The sequence below is a fragment of the Lampris incognitus genome, chromosome 9, assembly GCF_029633865.1.
Source record: "Lampris incognitus isolate fLamInc1 chromosome 9, fLamInc1.hap2, whole genome shotgun sequence".
Taxonomy (NCBI): Eukaryota; Metazoa; Chordata; class Actinopteri; order Lampriformes; family Lampridae; genus Lampris; species Lampris incognitus.
In genome coordinates this window covers 50,285,887-50,306,598 of record NC_079219.1, presented here as the reverse complement: position 1 = coordinate 50,306,598, position 20,712 = coordinate 50,285,887, and the positions used below count along the sequence as shown (strand labels likewise).

General features: G+C 47.5%; 1 protein-coding gene across 1 annotated transcript in view; it reads right to left on the bottom strand.

Annotated features, from left to right (window-relative positions):
* Nucleotides 1–18,224, bottom strand: part of scn1ba (sodium channel, voltage-gated, type I, beta a) — a 43,408-nt gene extending 25,184 nt beyond the window's left edge. The window contains exons 1-3 of the mRNA XM_056287005.1: nt 17,919–18,224; nt 17,641–17,840; nt 12,907–12,992 (exon numbers count right to left, since the gene is read on the bottom strand). Coding sequence (XP_056142980.1) covers nt 12,907–12,992; nt 17,641–17,840; nt 17,919–18,224 — 592 coding nt within the window. The remainder of the gene's footprint in view (nt 1–12,906; nt 12,993–17,640; nt 17,841–17,918) is intronic.
* Nucleotides 18,225–20,712: the final 2,488 nt, after the last annotated feature.

Below are 20,712 nucleotides of genomic sequence, written 5' to 3'. Positions count from 1 at the left end.
GTGTATAACTATGTGTGTGCTAACAGTATTGGTGGGACTTGAGTTGCACAGCACATACTTAGTCAACATTCCCTGGATAAAAACTGAAATAAATGATTTAGTGGAGCATTATGAGCTCCGGAGAACATAGAGAGATGGAGTTTATTCACTGGTCTGACTTTAGAGAGAGGGGAGAGAGAGAGAGAGAGAGAGAGAGAGAGAGAGAGAGAGAGAGAGAGAGAGAGAGAGAGAGAGAGAGAGAGAGAGAGAGAGAGAGAGAGAGAGAGAGAGAGAGAGAGAGAGAGAGACATAAATACACACTGAGCATTAGACCTGATTTTAACATGGCAGCTGTACGGGTATACGTGTTTGCCCTCATCTAGCTCAGAGTATATCCGTCTTGCTGCAGCCCACTTTCAGACCAAGCCATTTAATTATTATATAATTATACATCAGCCAAACAGCTTTAACCGTCTAAGATACTTTCAATGCTTTTGTTGTAGTAGTGGCTATTTGGCTCTGCAGCCGAGAGATTTCGGCGTCTACTAGACCTTCACAGTCCAACCAAACCCAGCCTGCTTTTAGTTTGAGGAGTTTTGAGGTGTTTCATCAGTATAACAGTTCTTACCACAGGCCTGACAGACTGAGTCTGATTCTTTATTGGCCTTGAGGAAACACTCTGCCACGGCCTGTACATGAAAGCTACTACGAGGAGTTTGGGATCTTTGTTGCGTTTACGTGTAAAGCAGTTGTGTTTTGCACGAGAACAACCTCATTTTGCATCAGGATTGTTTGTTGTACAGATCTTAATGGCAGCTGATGGACTTGTTTGGAGGAGAAGAATAAGAGATGAAGTGTGTTGGAGAAACAGCCGTTTGTAAAAAGTACAGCCACGAGGTGACGTATCTCTCACTGTGGCCCCGGCACTGTGTTGTTAATATTTTCATCAGATTTTTAGGGAAATCTGTGCGTCCGGGTAGCGTACCGGTCTATATCGTTGCCTACCATCACGGGGATCGCCAGTTCGAATCCCCGCGTTGCCTCCAGCTTGGTCGGGCTTCCCTACAGACACAATTGGTCATGTCTGCAGGTGGGAAGCTGGATGTGGGTATGTGTCCTGGTCGCTGTACTAGCGCCTCCTCTGGTCGGTTGGGGGAACTGGGGGGATGGATAGCGTGATCCTCCCACACGCCATGTCCCCCTGGTGAAACTGTTCACTGTCAGGTGAAAAGAAGTGGTTATCAGAGGAGGCATGTGGTGGTCTGCAGCCCTCCCCGGATCGGCAGAGGGGGTGGAGCAGAGACCAGGACGGCTCGGAAGAGTGGGGTAATTGGCCAAGTATAACTGGGGAGAAAAAGGGGGAAAAAATCCCCCCCCAAAAATGATAATAATAATAATAATCAGTGAAAAAAATCCTTATAGCAACTTTAGAATACAAGTCTACCGCCATACCTAGTATATACATGATGTTTGTATATATTTGAAAGTCCACTTGTATACATCAGAGAGAGATGGAGGAGAAAAGAAAGGGCAGCAGAGGGAGAAGACAACGAAGGAGAAGATGGAAGATGACGTCTGTTTTCTTTAATGTGGTTGCCACCAGAGTGTTGCGTGCACACATGCGCTCGCCACCTGGGGCAATGTCAAGCATCCAGGACACGTCCCTCGACACCGGCCGAGTGAGGAAGTTTCCATAAGAGTCCGTCTTGTGGCTGGCCTGCACTGCTGTGTGTGCAGACTGCCTGCCTCTCCTCCGCCCTCCTGCCGCTACACGTCTTTCTCCTCTAGAAATGACCCACACATGGACGCTTCTTCTCCTTGAGAGCAAAGAACAAGCTTTACTCTTTGGAGTTAAAGCCATCTTGTTTACGAGCAGAATCTCTGCTCTGCAGAACAAAAGCGATGCATCCATTACTTCCCCACAAATTCCAAAACTCCATGACACAGGCGTCTAAATGAATGGTGCCGGAACCGGAGTCGTGCCGGAGCGTCTCATGCAACAGAATATTCAACTAACAGGACTCCATATTGGGAAGAATTTCAATCAGATGGTTTTATTCTTACAAAAATAGGCTGTCAAAGGGGTGTCCGGGTGGGTGGCGTGGCGGTCTATTCCATTGCCTACCAACACGGGGATCACCGGTTCGAATCTCCGTGTTACCTCCGGCTTGGTCGGCCGTCCCTAGACACAATTGGCTGTGTCTGCGGGTGGAAAGCCGGATGTGGGGTATGTGTCCTGGTCGCTGCGCCTGTTTGGGGGGGGGGCTGGAGGGAATAGCGTGATCCCCCCATGCCCTACATCCCCCTGGTGAAACTCCTCACTGTCAGGTGAAAAGAAGCGGCTGGTGACTCCACATGTATGGGAGGAGGCATGTGGTAGTCTGCAGCCCTGCCCGGACCGGCAAAAGAGGGTGGAGCAGCGACGGGGACGGCTCGGAAGAGTGGGGTAATTGGCCGGATACAATTGGGGAGAAAAAAGGAGAACCCCCCCTCCCCCCAAAACAAAAAGCTGTCAAAGGGGTGTGGCCGTGTCTGCGGGTGGGAAGCCGGATGTGGGGATGTGTCCTGGTCCCGCGCCGTGTCTAGAGAGCGTGAGGGGGTGGTGCAGCGACTGGGACGGCTCGGAAGAGTTGTCAAAAAGTCAAGTTGCATTTTATAGAGAGCTTTTCTAGCTGCAACAGCCACTCAAGGCGCTATACAAGAGCTGGAATATCAGCTAGAATAAAGATATAAAGAAGAAGAATAAATAAGAATAAATAGAATGAAGAAAATCTCTTCAAATAGACAAACTAAGGCTTGGCCTGTGTTCCTAATAATTCCAAAAGGTAAGTTTGGCACAAAAACAACACCGCACATCACCAACAGAACACCAGACCCACAGAGAAGCATGGGGGGGTGGCAGCTTCATGCTTTGGGGCTGCTTTTCTTCAGCTGGAACTGGGTCAAGGTGGAGGGAATCATGAATAGCTCCAAATACCAGTCAAATTTGACCCAAAACCTTCAGGCATCTACTAGAAAGCTGAAGACAAAGAGGAATTTCACCTTTCAGCACAACAACGACCCATCCAAATCAACACAGGAATGACCTCACCAAAAGAAGACCCACCTTTTGGAAAGGCCCCGCCAGAGCCTAGACCTGGATCCAACGGAAAATCTGCGGGGTGACCTGAAGAGGGCTGTGCACATGAGATGCCTTCACAATTTGACAGATCTAGAAGGTTTTTGCAAGGAAGGGTGGGAAAATATTGCCAAGTCAAGATGTGCCAAGCATCGGTGTGGCCAGGTCGTTTTGTCAGGGCTTAAGCCCCAAACGTTTTGTATGTAGCCCCGTAGATCATCCTAAACGTAAGCCTACGTGAAGCTTAACAGCAACAACGTGTGTGGAATTGTGATAGTCTTCGTGATATAGTAACAGCCTGTCAGGATAAATGTAGGCCCAAACTAACTCTGTGTGTGCGTGGGGGGGGGGGGCAGGGGGGTCTGAAGGTCAGCGCTGAGTGATGTAATACACGTCCCCGGTCAGTGACTCAATTTACAGCGGGAAGAGACGAGTAGAGGCTGAACAGACAGGGGGAAAAACTATCTTTTTGGAGGGTAAGAAATGAGCCTAGTAACTTTTCAGTAATGGTTGAAACTGCCTGTTGAGTTATGATATGAATCGGATTCGGTATCTACAATCATGATGACAGAGACAGCAGCAGACGATGGAGATGAGCAGTGCACCATTACACTGCATGAATGTGTGTGTGTGTGTGAGTGTCTGTGCAAGTAAGTGAAAGAAAATTTAATATTCCAATAAACTAATGCTAACATAAATGCATTTTAACTGTTTTTCTCTCTAGTCTGGCACTGTAGCATGTCAATAAATGCTTGATGATAGCAGTTGTGTAGTATTCTGCTTCTACACAATGCTAGTTACTAACAACTATTTTTAACATCACAAATCATAATACATCTGGGAAGTAAACGGCAGTTTTTGGGGTATATTTTTCAATGATTAAGACATGCACTTTGAATGTGAATAAGGCGTCAGGGTGCATTAAAAGCATCAACATAGAGCTTGTTTATCAAAAACATTTTCCGGTGAAGGACCCCCCCCCTCTCCAGACCCCCCTGCAGAGGTCCGGGCTAAGCCCCGAATGTCCTCAAATCCTAGGAACGCCAATGGTGTGCAGTAATAAAATCAGAAGATGCTTCAACAAAGTGCTAGTTTAGGGGCGTGCACACTTAGGCAAACAGGTTATCCTGGGTTTTTATTTACTTTTTTTTCTCTAAAAGCTTCAGTTTGTTTTTCGCCCTGATTTTATGTTGCAACATCACATTAAAGTAGGAAAAAGTGCTGACAAGCTGACTGCCATCTCAACAGGGGTGGCAAGCTAGCTAGCTAGCTACCAATAGAGTAGTGAACTCAGGACATTTGTTCTTTTTTTTTTTTTTTGTTCTTCTGCACTCATCTTTCTTGCTTTCTTTTTGTTTTCCTCTCCTTTTCCCCTTCTCATCTTTCTCTTCTTTCATTCATTCATTCAGTCGTTCGTTTGTTCATTTGTTCTTTCTAGTGTTTGCTGATTCATTTGTTTGTTTATTCTTCTCTTTCTTCATTCATTTGTTCTTTCTTTCATTCATTCGTTGGCTCATTCATTTGTTTGACCATGCATTTGTTCTTTCTTTCTTTCTTTCTTTCTTTCTTTCTTTCTTTCTGCTCAAGTCGTTCTGTGCATCCACCAGCCATCATTACACGCTTCCATAGAGACAAACGAGCGTCCGTGAGATGATGTGTGTAAACATGCACGGCCTTCTGCACAAACACATCTGCCATATCCAAAAAGACATGGGCGAGTATTCTGTTTCTGCTACGGTATAGGTTTGCACATGGTCAAAAAAGTGGTTGATGACTGTGGGTGATGAGTACTCAGATTTGAGTTCATGAAATCTGACGTTTAATCGAATCACTGTGGATGTTGGACGCAAAGTAATTCAATATTCGGGGAAACTTATCTGATTACATCACTGAGTTTTATAGATTTACCTTATATTGATTTCAATTTAGGGCAGATTATAAATGCCATTGATCGGCCCAAGGTGACCTACATGACATTACATCACACTCAGTTATGAGAGAAGAAGAAAGACATTTTATTTCTGTCATTGTACAGTTGTTTGGTTACAGTGAAATTTGTCTTCTGCATGTAACCCATCCTATTGTGTAGGAGCAGTGGGCAGCTGCAGCGCCCGGGCACCAACTCCAGTTCTTCTTTCCATTGCCTTGCTCAGGGGCACAGACAGGAGTATTAACCCTAACATGCATGTGTTTTTGATGGTGGGAGGAAACCGGAGCACCCAAATGAATCCCACACAGACACGGGGAGAACATGCAAACTCCACACAGAAAAGACCTGGTACGGCCTGGGGTTCAAGCCCAAAACCTTCTTGCTCTCAGGTAAATGTGCTAACCACTGGGCCACCATGCCGCATTATGTAACTACTACTTTTGGCTGCTCCCGTTAGGGGGCGTCACAGCAGATCTTCCGTTTCCATCTCTTCCTGTCCTCTGCATCTTCCACTGTGACGCCAGCCACCTGCATGTCCTCCCTCACCACATCCATAAACCTCCTCTTTGGCCTTCCTCTTTTCCTCTTCCCTGGCAGCTCCATATTCAGCATCCTTCTCCCAATATACCCAGCATCTCTCCTCCACACATGTCCCAACCATTTTAATCCTGCCTCTCTTGCTTTGTCTCCAAACTGTCCAATCTGAGCTGTCTCTCTAATATACTCGTTCCTAATCCTGTCCGTCTTCAGCACCCCCAATGAAAATCTTAACATGGTAAAAAGGCAAGAAAGAAAAAAGCAACTATTATTTGGAGAAAGGCTATGCTTTTATTCCTTTCAAACTCTGCTGGCACCATGTAACATGTCAATTTGAATGACAAGCAAGGTTATCGTGTCATTGAAAGCTGCTCTTTCCATAATTACCCATCCACCACCAACCTCCATCAGCTACATGACACCCTGTGTAAGGCAACCTCTGTCGCACAGCTGGAACAAGGGTTTGTGTGTGTGTGTGTGTGTGTGTGTGCGCGTGCGCTGGGGACGGTTTATAAAAAAAGCCAAAGGAATCTAATTTAGGGAGCTTTGCTACCTTCTCCTGTTCTGTTCTCGTGTCTTTTCTTAGTGCTGCTTTTATGTGTGAAAGGCCTGACTGCTCACTCGGCTTGCAGATGTGCTCTGCTGCGTTCAGTTTTTGTACCTGTAGCCTATCGTCTCATCACATGATCAAACAGAGACCTTACGTTGAACAACAACGTCCATATTACCCAGCAATCATGATTGCATATATGTAGAAGACAAAAATACCGAATAAGAAATTATTCATTTACATAGCTTTTGCAGTTTTTATATTTTATATAGCATAAGCATATAATTTTGTTATAGACAGATTTTTTAACCAAACAAAATGAAAACCATGTCAGAGATGGGTTTGCAGAGAATGGTTGTGAGACCAACTATGTTATATGGTCTGGAGACAGTGGCACTGACGAAAAGACAGGAGGTGGAACTGGAGGTGGCAGAGTTGAAGATGCTAAGATTTTCATTGGGAGTGACGAAGAAGGACAGGATTAGGAACAAGTATATTAGAGGGACAGCTCAAGTTGGATGGTTTGGAGACAAAGCAAGAAAGGCAAGACTGAGATGGCTTGGACATGTGCGGAGGAGAGATGCTGGGTATATTGGGAGAAGGATGCTGAATATGGAGCTGCCAGGGAAGAGGAAAAGAGGAAGGCCAAAGAGGAGGTTTATGGATGTGCTGAGAGAGGACATGCAGGTGGCTGGTGTGACGGAGGAAGATGCAGAAGACAGAGATGGAAACGGATGAGCCGCTGTGGTGACCCCTAATAGGAGCAGCCAAAAGTAGTAGTAATAGTAGTAGTAGTAGTAGTTGTAGTAGTAGTAGTAGTAGTAGTAGTAGTCAGAGATGGGTTTGCCTTTTCGATGGCATAGTAAAACGGCACCGTTTCTTAATGTAGCTTGAGTTTTTCTTTGAGCAGAGGCGTATTTCTGAGGTGGCACTCGCAAAGGCCCGTTCTCCGCCCAGCACGTTGTTGGAGGGCCGCTCTCTACGCCCCCGTGGGGGGGTGCTGGGTGCCAGCGCGCAGTGTGTTAAAGTCGAGAGTAAGAGAGAGATCGTTTGCACAACCTACCAAGGTAGCAAACAGAAGAAACGAACATGCGAGTCGCCAATGAACAAAATAACGTCCATCTAGCAAACTGTATGTGGATCAGTGTGCGCAACTGAATAGTGCATGAATTCAAGCAATAGCACTTTTCTCAAGCGAGAAGGTACGATTCAAATAAAAGAAAAGTTGAAAACAATAAAACTAACAATCAGCCTATGTAACCCTTCCTACATGAATCACAGTGTGTGAATTAATTAATTAATTAATTAATTAATGAATGTGTATCTTGATTAAGGATGATTTCAACTAAAAACTCTTTTCTCATGTGAGCTAATCAGACCAACCACTAATACGAACTCTGCTACCAGCCTTACTTGAGATAGCTCTTCCTCGGCGATCCGAGTCCTTGCTGTCCAATGAACAGCAGGAGGCGCAAGCTCGAGAGAAGTTTCCTTAACGGTGGAGGCTAGTTCCCATCGATGCAGATAACGGTCAACTGAGCATGCGCAAGTACTCGTTGCCTCCGTTGTTTGGGTAGGTTAAGGTTAGGGTTAGGGCGGGGTTAGGGTTAAAGTTAGCTAATCAGACGCAGAGTAGGGGTGGGTCTTCCTAGAATCCTAGCGCCTGGATGCTACGCGGGGCGTGTGGAGGCACGGTAGAGGCATTTCGCGCATGCTCAGTTGACCGTTCTCTACTCCATTTCCGTTCTCTGCATCGATGGGAACTAGCCTCAACCTTTCTTTAACTGGATATCCGGCGTGGAAACGCGGCTCCACGGAAAACTTCCGGGGATTGCCCATGGTTCCCATTATACCCTTTTCCCGCTGGCCAACCCCCCCCCCCCCGCTAACATCCGCCTTTTTACATTGACCTAAGGCGGACATTAGCGGGTTTTTATTCTGAAACCCCAATAGTCCGAACAACGTGATTGGTTAGCTCTACTCAGACTAAAACGGCGGAAACCAAACTCTCTTCCCTCTCGCCCTCTTTCGGGTGGTGTGTGTTTTCCTCACCGCACTCTTCTGGACAGAGACCCCAGATGTTGTTCCTGGAATCTGCTGGAGCCACTCTCCCAGTTTGGGGGTCACAGCCCCCAGTGCTCCTGTTACCACTGGGACTACGGGCACCGGCAGGCACTGAATTAACAACTCCAGGGAGGGCGTGTAATTTCGGAACAACGGCTTTGTTTTCGGAATAATGGGCCGTCGGGAAAACGGCTTGGCACCTCTTTTCCTCCGGCAGCTGAAAGATCTTCAGCGCTCCGTCGGATGGTCTCAATGAGTCTTAATTGGCGATTGCGTCGACGTTTAAGAAATGAAAAGGATCCGGACGTCTGCTAATGTGAAAACTGAGTGGCTTGCAGGAAACGTTAACCGGTAATCACAGGCGGTTATGGGATGGACAAGACTAGGTTATAGTCCAATAAAACCAAGACCAGCGGTCGCGTGAAGACACGTGGTCCTTCGTTCTCTGGTTCTTCTGCAGGAGACGGGATCTCGCCGTTTTAAGGGCGAAATTGCGTCACCGGATACAGTATTACTGTAACCAATATTATTACAACGTAAGGCGAGGGTGGGTGAAGAGCGCCAGGGAGGTTGAGCAGGGAGTTATGGGTATTGTAGTCCACGAGCGGCGTCGGTCCCTACAGAGGCCGCTCAAAATGGAGAGCGTAAATCAAGAACGTCTTCGTTTGGAGACCTGACGCTTGTTAAGACCCAGCAAACATGCATTCAGCTATTCACCCTGCTGTCAGTTCAGCGTTAGCAGGGAAAGGTTCATAACCAGTTGTAGAGAGAAGACTGTTGTATTCAACCCATGCAGAAGTACTACTAAAGTATGTTCTAAACAGTACTTGGAAAAGTAATGTCAGTCATTTAAACTTGTTAAGTTTCTTCGCCGAAATGACTAAGCAATTGGTCAAATTGCTGTCCACTTCTAGTATCCCATTAGCATTGACCTCTTTTGTCCAGCAAGTAAAGCTCCACCATTTGCTGGAAATATTAAATGGGTCTGTGCTGTGGCATTCTTCAAGGCCGCCATGAATGGCATCGTAATGTGCGTCTGTACTGGTAGGATGTCAAAGCAAGGACAAATGACTCAGTCTGGTTGATTGGGGGAGTTTGTACTAAAGTACATAGGACAGGACATACTGTCCCATTCACTGCTTTGGTTTAGTACGTCTAATGGTTGGGTGTGGTGTTGCAAGCCGTATGAGACAGACTGAGTTTGAAGCCCGAGTGCAGGTAAGTGTTTTTATTTAATAATTAAAGAGCATCACTAGAAAAGACACTGTTAGAAAACGCACACCAGGTACTCAACAATGTCTTGATTTAGCTCACAGTCTATCCCCCACGTGATGCTTTTTTCTGCCTTTCCCAATGCTCTGCATCACTTTGCATGTAATCAGGGTTTGACTTGTTCATTTTCTATGCCTGCTTTATCATATCTTTCCCCCTATTTGTTGTTTTTATCTCCCTCTGTTGGGGGGGGGGGTTCTATCCAATTTCCTGTCTCTATACTGCCTTGTCTTGTCTGATATCCTCACCCGCATCAGCTCCAGATGTGCTCACTGCAGTCCTGAACTGACCTGCTAGCAAGAGAGGGTACCAAACTGACATCTATCTGGGTTGTATATCAGTCTTATGTCTCGCAGAGGCCCTCTCTTACCTCCACTCCCACCACTCCCCTTCAAGTCTGGCCAGTCCTGCACTCTTTAGCCCGGATCCATTATCACTCTCAATCCATTACATGCAATGAGAAACCACACAGGAGCGCCTGGTCTGGATGGTGTGTGTGTGTGTGTGTGTGTGTGTGTGTGTGTGTGTGTGTGTGTGTGTGTGCATATTTTTGAATGCATCTTGTGTTTGCATGCATGTCTATGTACTGGTAGCCGTATGGATGACAGTGTCAGAGTGGGTGACAAGTGGCGGCTGGCTCACAGAGATAAGCTCTCTGCAAGTCTCTCTTTAATGCAATGCCTCCTTTCTGCGTTCCCTTTAAGCCACAAGCCTATCAGCAAAATAGAGATTATTCCTTATGCCAGCAGGCCACCCAAAAAAAAAAGGCCAGTAAAAAAAGCAGAGAACATGCAAGGAGACTTGTTTGGAAAAGAAAAACGGGCTCGAGTCAAATAACTGCTGATTATATATAGAATGGGGGTTTTTTGGTCACTTTGCAGTGTTGAAGGGATGGGTTGAACCATGTAGTATAACTTCACCTTTGCAACAAAGGTTTAAAAAGAAATATTTTCACTGATCTTTTCTGTAATGGATAACTTTAACTGCCTCGACCTGACTTACGCTGACACGTGAACACCCAAACAGACTGAAGCAGAAACACAAAGAATAATTTGCAGTGATTAGAATAATTAGCCTTCTTGAGCCAGCTAAGAAAAACATGTCACTATTGCCGTTCACCCGAGCCCCTGGAGGGTTTTACTGCTTTTACATTGAGAACTAACACACTCCTGCCACCTTCCTCTGTGGATGAGAGAGAGATGTTGCTAATGGCACAAACGTTAAAGTTGTAAGTAGCGCCGCGCCACAGGGACGAGGTGGAGCTGCTGCATGGAGCCAAACTGTGCGTTGCCAACTCAGATCCAGAAAACATAGCTGCAGTCCATTTCCTCAAACAAACGACTGTTATATGCGTTTTCTGGAAGACATTTGTGGGTTATGGGGACATGACCTATATAGGGACACACACACACACACACACACACACGCACAACAGAGAAACACGTCCTTCTGTGACAGTCTGAGTAATCTACACTGTTCCCCATTCTTCCTTCACACAATATCTGGCTGCTGCCGTGTGTGTGTGTGTGTGTGTGTGTGTGTGTGTGTGTGAGAGAGAGAGAGAGAGAGAGAGAGAGAGAGAGAGAGAGAGAGAGAGAGATAGAGAGAATGCATGTGTCCTCCCTTTTTTTAATGCTGCCACATGGCCTCATCTCATCACTGTGCTCTGTATAAAGCTACAACAGCTGGTTGAGGCTTTTATTGAGCAGTCCAGCACAATGATGCAACTCCCCGCCACAAATACCCGGCACATCTGCACATCTGCATGGGGACACGGCACACATAAACGCATGGACATGTGTATGTGAGCACTGAGTAAGCGCATGGGGGCACATCCACACATAGACACAGACTCGGGGTACGCAAACACAAACCCGCGGCTGTTTCAAACACATAGGTATATTTTACACGGGGCACTCTCTTCTCCTGGATGTGGGGTAAACACAGTGACCCTGACGGGCCATAACAGCTAGGCATCACCACAGGCTTCATATTCAGTATATTGGATATTGGACGGTGGCTCATGCATGCCAGAAATGTTAGTGTTGCCGTGACAACAAAGCCACCGCTCACTCACCTTGCAGCGCCAGGAGGGCCAGTGGTAGCAGCAGCGCCGGTACTGTTGACATCCTGATAGTAGAGAAGCGGCTGGCTGTCAATGATGCCAGCACACACATGCACACACGCACACCCGCAGACACACACACTCACACACACCTCAAATTGAGTGACACACGGGTGGACAAGGTATCTGCGAGGTCACCACAACTATTCCGGGTTCAACAACCAGCTTAGGATGTGAGCAAGGAGGGTGCAGGCGGGACAAGTTGATGGAAACCTCCACACAGCGAGTGGTCTTGCATTCCCATCAAACGCCAAAACCAAAAGTCTCTCCTCCAAGTGTCAGCCAGGGGTATCTACCTCTGACGGTGGGGTCCAGTCCTCCGCCCTGATTGGTTCCTCCTCCTTTCTCCTCCTCAGTAGACGCTTGGTGTTTAAAGGGTGGTCGCTCCAGAATGGGGGGGGGGCAGAAATGGACGATGGATCTGGTTAGTGAGCTTGTCAAGTTTGTTTTGGTGATGGTATGCTGTCTCGTCTGACCTCTCAACCTTCCCGAAGTCTGAATCAGACTCTGAACCTCAGCCTGTCTGGTCCATGCAGAGTGTGTGAGGTTAGCACGGAAGACTCGGGCTGCCTTGATGCAAAATTATATTGTGGCGCGTGAGGGAATTTGTGCATCAAATGGAAGACACAAAAATTGTGCAACGTTCTGGAGCGGTGTTCGGTTAGCGCAGTAACAACTACATGCACTACTCAACATTAAATAATTTAGCGAATATAGTCGTTCCTCTTAATATGCATGACTACAGATCTGACCTGAGTGGAGGAGGGATTACAGCTAGAATTAAAAAAACAAAAACAAAAACACAGTGTAAATGAAATGGTAAATGGAAATATGAAGAATTCTCACCATAGGGCCACCGCTCTTTGTCCTCGGAAAACATTACATTTATCACATTTCCGCTGTTATCATTATTGCTGCCTTAAACCAATAGTATTGCTTTTGTTTCTATCATACAAACAAGCAGGACCCGAGCTACACGCACCCTGCTCTCGACACCTCTGGCTGCAGCTAGTGTGCAGAGATGTGCGGTGATGTAGGACGGTGTCTGGCAGCTTCTTAACTCGGGTTAATCATGTAAACCGCTTCGTGTGAAAGCGTCCGCTGTGTGTCTGCATCAGATATTCTGTGGCAAGGTTAAGCCATATGCTTTCATTTGTTGATTTTGACCCATAAAACCACGACGGGTGGGACTGGCAGCCTCGGCTGCAGCGCAGGCTGCTGCGGTCACAGGAAGAAGAAGAAGAAGGAAAACCACGCACGTGCAGACGTCTGCAAGTCAGCTGAAAGTTATGCATTGAATAAACGGAGCGTTTGTTTACATGTCTTCTTACTCAGAGCATCCGTGGTCAGTGCAGGTCCACACGAGAGCGTCTCAGTCACGCATTCCGACGGTGGCTCCGCTGGTTCTGGGTGGGACCTAACGAGTCAGCTCGCAATGAGCCCACCTCTGACAGAACGTTTGTTCCTGACAGTGAGCAGAACCCGAAGCGCCGTGACTCTTTCTCGGACAAATCGAAGTGCGATGTGTTGTCTGCCTCCTCTCCTACCTCCTCCTCCTCGTTCATTCAGTCCTGCGTCCTCCTTTCCCAGAGCGGCTTTTCCTTATAGGGACGAAAAGAGCTCATTCAAAAAAAAAAAAACAAGACAACGCCAAGGAAAATAAATAAATAAATAAAACGGGCCGGTATTGGTCCTTTCGAAACAAACCGAGCCACGCACGACAACACAGCTCTCAGAGAGGGAGAGAGAGGGAGAGGCGTCTCCTTACACACGCGCGCCGTGTCCTTTGGGAAAAGCTGAAGGTGACCGCGACGTTACATGGAAAGAGAGAGGGAAAAACACATCGTTACCCCCGACGTGTCCGCCAAAATCACATAACACGATTTACTTATCCGCCGGAAGGACGAGGCGCTCATGTCGTCTCTGGGATATGGGTGGAGGAAGTGTGCGTGTGTGTGTGTGTGTGTGTTGGGGGGGCTGAATATAAGAGGGGGGAGGGAGGGGGTGTGATGCATCGCAGCAGTGGGATGGATGGGAGAGGGAGGAGGATGGGAGAGGTAGGGAGCTGTTGTCATGGCAACTGGACTTTGATGTGATGTTTTCATCCCAAACTGAAATCCCACGTGCTGGCATCTTTACTTTTTTCATATGAAGAACGAGATTTCTCCTTTTAACTTAAAATAATAATAACAATCATGATAATACATAGGGAATGTATTGGAAATGCACTGTAAAAAGACAAGGTTATCAAAGTATTTTGTCTTGTTTTAAGATTACATTACATTCATTACATTACATTACATTACATTACAGTCGTTTAGCCGACGCTTTTATCCAAAGTGACTTACAATAAGTGCATTTAATGTAGGAAATCAGAACTACTAGTCATCAGAGGTCATAAGTGCATCTTCCCTCTAAACAAGCATCTAAGAGCAAAACTAGTGCTAAAGTAAAAGTGCAAGAAAAAGATTTTTTTTAAATGAGTGAATACAATAAGTGCTAAGAACAAGTAACAGGGTAGTAGTTCTTGAAGAGGTGAGTTTTCAACCTGCGCCGAAAGATGGGCAGCGACTCCGCTGTCCTGACATCAGTGGGGAGTTCATTCCACCACTGTGGGGCCAGGACAGAAAAGAGCCATGACCGGGTCGATCGGCAAGCAGGGGCTATCCCGAGGCAGCAGAGCGAAGTGGTCGGGCGGGGGTGTAGGGCTTGACCATGGCCTGGAGATAGGAAGGAGCTGTTCCTTTTACTGCCCTGTAGGCTAGCACCAGAGTCTTAAACTGGATGCGAGTAGCTACTGGGAGCCAGTGTAGGGACATGAGAAGGGGAGTTATGTGGGAGAACTTAGGGCGGTTGAACACCAGACAAGCTGCAGCTTTCTGAACAAGCTCCAGGGGTCTGATGGCCAACGCCGAGGCGCCAGCAAGGAGGGAGTTGCCGTAGTCCAGCCGGGAGATGACCAGAGCCTGGATGAGCACCTGTGCAATCTCGTCGGCGAGGAATGGGTGAATCCTCCTGATGTTATAGAGGAGAAATCTGCAGGAGCAAGCAACCGATGCAATATTTGCAGCAAACGACAGTTGGTCGTCCAGGATCACACCCAGATTCCTCGCAGTCCGAGTTGGTGTCACCACGGTGTTGTCAATGGTGATGGCCAGGTCTCGGTGTGGGCAACCTTTCCCCGGGAGGAACATCAGCTCTGTCTTGTCCAGATTGAGCTTCAGGTGGTGTGTCGTCATCCATTCCGAGATATCAGTCTAGCATGCAGCAATGCGTGTCTCCACTTGTGTGTCAGAGGGAGGAAAGGACAAGATAAGCTGGGTGTCATCGGCATAACACTCACTCAAGTCATGCGAGCAAATAACAGAACCCAGGGATGTCGTGTGAAGGGAGAAAAGGAGAGGACCCAGAACTGAACCTTGTGGAATGCCTGTAGTCAAGTCTGCGAGGCTCCGACACAGATCCCCTCCATGTCACCTGGTAGGAGCGACCCGTCAGGTAGGATGCAAACATTGAGAGTGCAGAGCCTGTGACACCCAGCCCCTTGAGGGGAGAAAGGAGGATCTGGTGGTTCACTGTGTTGAACGCAGCTGACAGGTCCAGGAGTATCAGGACAGAAGAGAGGGAGTTTGCTCTCTCAGAGTGCAGCGATTCTGTCACTGCAAGGAGGGCCGTCTCTGTCGAGTGACCCACCATGAACCCAGACTGGTTGGGGTCCAGGAGGTTGTTCTGGTGGAGGTACAAAGAAAGTTGGTTCAAGAGTTTTGGATAGAAAGGGTAGAAGGGAAACCGGTCTGTAGTTTTTGACATCAGAGGGGTTAAGTGATGGTTTCTTGAGAAGGGGGGTGACTCTAGCAGTCTTGAAGGCAGACGGAAAGCATCCTGCCTGGAGGGGGTTGTTAATGAGATGGGTTAGAAAGGGGAGGAGTTCGGATGCTATAGGCATTGACTTTTCGTGGCCTATTAACGTTCTTCCACGAAAGAGCTATTAATTGTTTTGTTTGTAACAAACATAAATTTAAGAAGATTTTCTCACTTTCCTGTATATCATGCCCATTTGGATACAGACCAAGGATGAACAATTTGGGCTCCAGGGTCAGTTATATTGTTAAGATCTCTTCTGTCATGAGTCTCACCTCTTCCCAAAACATTTGTATCTTTTCACATTGCCACATGCAATGCCATAGAGTCCCTTTTGCCTGCTCACACTTGGTACAATCATCTGGAAAATTGCTATTGAATTTGTGTAATTTAACTGGAGTAATACATGTCCTCATTAACCAGTTACACTGCAGAAGTTTCAGGCGAGTGTTGGCCGTTTGTTTTTGACCTTCCGTGCATGTATCCCTCCACTCCTCAATCGAAATATCCTCTTGTAAGTCTTCTCTGTATGCCATAAGCGTCTTTTCAGAGGACTCAGGCGAACTACATAGAAGCACGTCATAGAAACTGGTTATAATAGTCTTCCCAAGACTGTCTCTTGAAAACATCATCTCCAGAGTGGAGAGAAGTGGTTTGATCAATAAGTGGTTTTGGGTTTTTGTAATGAAACTTCTGAGTTGTAAGTATTTGAAGAAATGCTTACGTGGGATACCATATTTATTGGGACAGTTTTTCAAATGACATGAGACTTTTATCCTCTGGATTAAATAGGTCTTCAACCTTTAATATTCCTTTATCAGCCCAGATTTGAAACCAGCATCAGACCCGCCAGGAATAAAGCTATCATTACCCCATATTGGGCTGAAGCAAGATAAAGGCTGTGTTTCACCCAAATATCTTCGCACCTGGTTCCAGACCTTTATCATGTTCCGTACAATGGGGTTAGGTGTTTGTTTTCTTAGTTTTTTCAAATTTGCAGAGTACATATACATAGGGAGAGGTACCCTACGCGAATGAGATTCCATCTCCATCCATTTAGGAACAACTCTAGTTGTATAGTAAAATGATAGTTCTCAGCTGAGCAGCCCAGTAGTACCAAAGAGGATTAGGGCACTGGAGCCCCCCTCTGTCATAAGGTTAGTATAGTAAAGATAACCGGAGTCTAGGGCGCCGGTTGCTCCATATAAATTAGGAAAATAACTTCCTCAATTTTAAGAGTAAGTCTGAAGGAGGGAGTAGAACGACGTTTTGAAAGCTTTAATCAATTCCTCAGGAGGAAGTCCTTTCCATACAGGTAAGGCTTAAAATGCCTTACGGCCTGTACTACTGCCAGGATTCTCGCCAAGTCACACAGTAGTTCCTTTCTTCCTTACTCAAGGCTCTACTGTAATAGGCCACCACTCTTTCCCCTTCCCCACTGGGCTGCGACAAGACTGCTCCCACACCTACATCACTGGCGTCAGTGTCAAGTATGAATGGCCGCTGCCTGTCTGGGAGGGCTAGCACTGGTGCTTGGGTCAATGCTTTCCGGAGTATCTGAAAGGAGCTCTCACATGCTTCAGTCCAGTGGAACCATCGTCCTTTCTCAGCGAGCTAGTGGAGCGGACGGGCTTTGTCTGCAAAGGCATGCACGAACCGACGGTAATATGATGCCAGTCCCAGAAAACTCCGCACCTCCTTTCCTGAGGTGGGCGTTGGCCAATCCCTGACTGCAGTGACCTTGTCATTGTCTGTGGACACACCTTCGGGCCCCACCACATGTCCAAGGAACCTTGTCTCCCGCTGCAGTAGATTGCATTTTCTCGGATTGAGTCGTAGGTTGGCTGCCTTGATGCGTCTGAGCACCAGTCGGAGGTTGGAGAGTAAACGCAGCTGCATGCACCAGGAGGTCATCCAGGTACACCACGCAGGCAGAGCGAGGGATGGGGCCAAGGACACGCTCCATGAGGCGTTCAAATGTGGCCGGGCTATTACATAAGCCAAATGGCATGACTGTGAACTGCCAGAGTCCTCGGCCAATGGTGAAGGCATTCTTTGCCCGGGATTCTTGGGCCATCTCTACCTGCCAGTACCCACTTCTTAAATCCAGGGAGCTGAACCATTGGGAACCCGACACACAGTCCAGAGCTTCGTCGATGCGGGGGAGTGGGTACAAGTCTTTCCGGGTCAGGTTGTTTAGTCACCGATAGTCCACAAAAAATCGGAGGGAACCATCCTTCTTGGTAACCAGCACGGCAGGGGACGCCCACGGGCTATCGGAGGGTTCAATGATCTCTGCAGCTGCCATCCCCTGGATCTTTGCTTCTGCCTTTTGAAATTTCATCAGAGGGAGACGGCGAGCTCTCTGGCGGACTGGGTCCGCATTACCAGTGTCAATGTGGTGCTGTACAAGATTGGTGCGGCCACACTCCAGATCACTCGAAGCGAAGAGGTGTCTGTTCTCTATCAGCAGGTTCCGTACCTGCTCCCCCTCTTCTTGGATCAAATCCTCCATGCACTTTTGGGCCAGTTCTTCCAGTGCAGAGGCCGTTTCTGGTGATGTACCTTCCCATGGCTCTGAAGCCAAGCACAAGATTCGTGGTCCACCTTTATTGCCCCTCGGATTGCTGCGTACGGTAATGGCATCCAGCACTTGGTTGCCCACCTCCAGCTGTGGACTGGCCGCCCGTACCACCGCACCACTGGCTCTCAAGGCATCCAGTCCAAGGATACAGCTCTCTCGTATGTCCGCTAGCCAAAAGTCTTGCTGTACCTCCATTTCTCCCATCTTAAGGGTCAGTTTACTTCTCCCCTCCATTCTAGCACACTGACCTGTAACTGTCTCCATCTTTACTTCTGTCGGCATCCACTGTATCTCTTCCCCTAGGACCCCTGGTCTCACCAAGCTGATGGTGGATCCGGTGTCGACCAGGGCAATGCAGGTATTGCCATTCAGCTGACCGGAGACATGGAGGCTGAAGCCAGCGCCAATCCGTCCAACGACTCTGGGATTATTACTCCGGGGGGAGGTTGTGTGGGCCGGCCAGTCCCCCTCTAGGCCGACCCTTGGTCGTTTCCCGGTTCACTGTAGACCAACTGAACTGCCTAGTGCACCAAAGATTCTTAATCCAATTGGTGCTGATCCCCAATGGAAGGATTCTGGCGAGGAGGCTGTCTTACCAAAAGAAAAACCACAGGAAACTCCAGCTACAATTATTTGGGTTTGATTAGCTATTATTTTAATCTAAAAAGATTTCTGGACTGTTTTGCGATGTCTCTTTGCGTAATGGATGGACTGTTCAATGCACTAGAAATCTTTATCTTTATTTATTTCTAATTTCTGAAAAACATTCCATTCAGAAAACCACCAACCAAGGAAGGGCATCCTTGCAATCCAAAACCAAAAAAATCTAATGTTAATCATGCTGATTGCAGAGTGCACCATTCTCCTGACTTGAACCAGAGAAGCCGTGTGTCCCCTAGCCCACACCAGAGAAGACATGTGTCCCCTAGCCCGCACCAGAGAAGACATGTGTCCCCTAGCCCACACCAGAGAAGCCGTGTGTCCCCTAGCCCACACCAGAGAAGCCGTGTGTCCCCTAGCCCACACCAGAGAAGCCGTGGGTCCCCTAGCCAGCTCCAGAGAAGCCGTGTGTCCCCTAGCCCGCACCAGAGAAGCCGTGGGTCCCCTAGCCAGCGCCAGAGAAGCATTTCATCGCCTGACCTGCACCAGAGAAGCCTTACTTCCACTAACCTACACCAGAGAAAGACTGTTTCTTCTGAGACACATCAACTTATAAGGAGATCACAAACCAGTTTTCATACGTGTGAGTATTTTATTGTATTTATAGCTGCTGCTGCTGTCTGCTGCACACATTTTTATAAGGATCAGTAAGTAAAAACTGCTTAAACACAAAACCCTTTTTTCTTCCTAGTACTCCTGCGAAATAGTTTCAAAAATCAAGAGATGATGTTGGGCCAAATGAAAATCATTTTCACAACTGTCCAGGGATTGAAATCCGTAACTGAAGAAGACATGGGTGTTGAACCAAATCTGCTGCCATTAGCTGATCGCCAGTCTCTTGAAAACCTGGAAGAGAGGCTAAGAAATAGCCCTGACCTCAAAAACCAACTGGTAAGAATATCCGTGCTAACCCTGATCTTAATTAAATAAGCTTTAAATAAACTTCCTGGGACATACAATATAGAATTGAGAAGCTATTTAGTCAATGCTAAAATAAAAAAATGGGGATTTATATTTACACAGATAATATAATAATCTTAATAGCAGGTTCGACAGGTGCCACAAACACCTACTATGAAAGTAGTTGAGACCATGGGAACTGTATAGCCAAGTGAAATCAGACTTGATGTATGAATATTACACTGACTTTACTTTGCAGATCCTTTTTACTTTACAAATTATTCCTGGTTTCATGTCGTGCTTTCCCTACACGGGTCATACACTGCTCAAACTATCAGACCAGTTCAGATTTTTTGCTGATAATTTCAAAATTTGTTTGACAGTGTTAGGGTGTCTTGGACTGCTGATCAACTAACAAAGAAATATCAATTCACAGAGAAACATGCTGTGTTAGGGTTTGTGGAAGACCCCAAGCGCACGACACCAGACAGAGATGGGGTTAGCCGAAAACTGGCGTACTTTATTCCTTACGCGTACAAATAGTCAAACACAGGAAGGCAATGAGCGACAAGAAAAACGGAAAGTCCAAGGGGAAAAACTCACGGGTAATCCAAAACGGGAACACGGCAGGATACTTCCACGGGGAAACTTTGCAAGGGAAAACATAAACCAAGGGCTGGGGTGAGTTCGGAGAGAAAAGGACCGTGAGGGAAGAGTAGCCGCTACTGCGAGGAGGTTACAACACGAACTGACAACGGGCGTGTGGGAGGCCACCAAACTTAAGCCCAGCCCCGACGGCTAAGCCCGGCCCTGACGAGCTGATTGGCTGCTGGCGCAGGGTGGGCGGGCCACGGCGCGAGGTCGGCGAGCCATAACAGTACCCCCCCCCTCCACGGGAGCCACCAGGTGACTTGCCCGGCTTGTCGGGATGAGAATGATGGAACTCAGTGAGCAGCCCAGGGTCCAGGATGAGCTGGCGGGAGACCCAGCTACGTTCCTCCGGACCGTAGCCCTCCCAGTCCACCAAATACTCGAACCTCCGTCCTCAGCGCCGGACGTCCAGCAGCCGGCAGACCTTCCACTGGGGATGCCCATCCACGATCTCAGGGGGAGGCGGAGCCGGGGCCGGAGG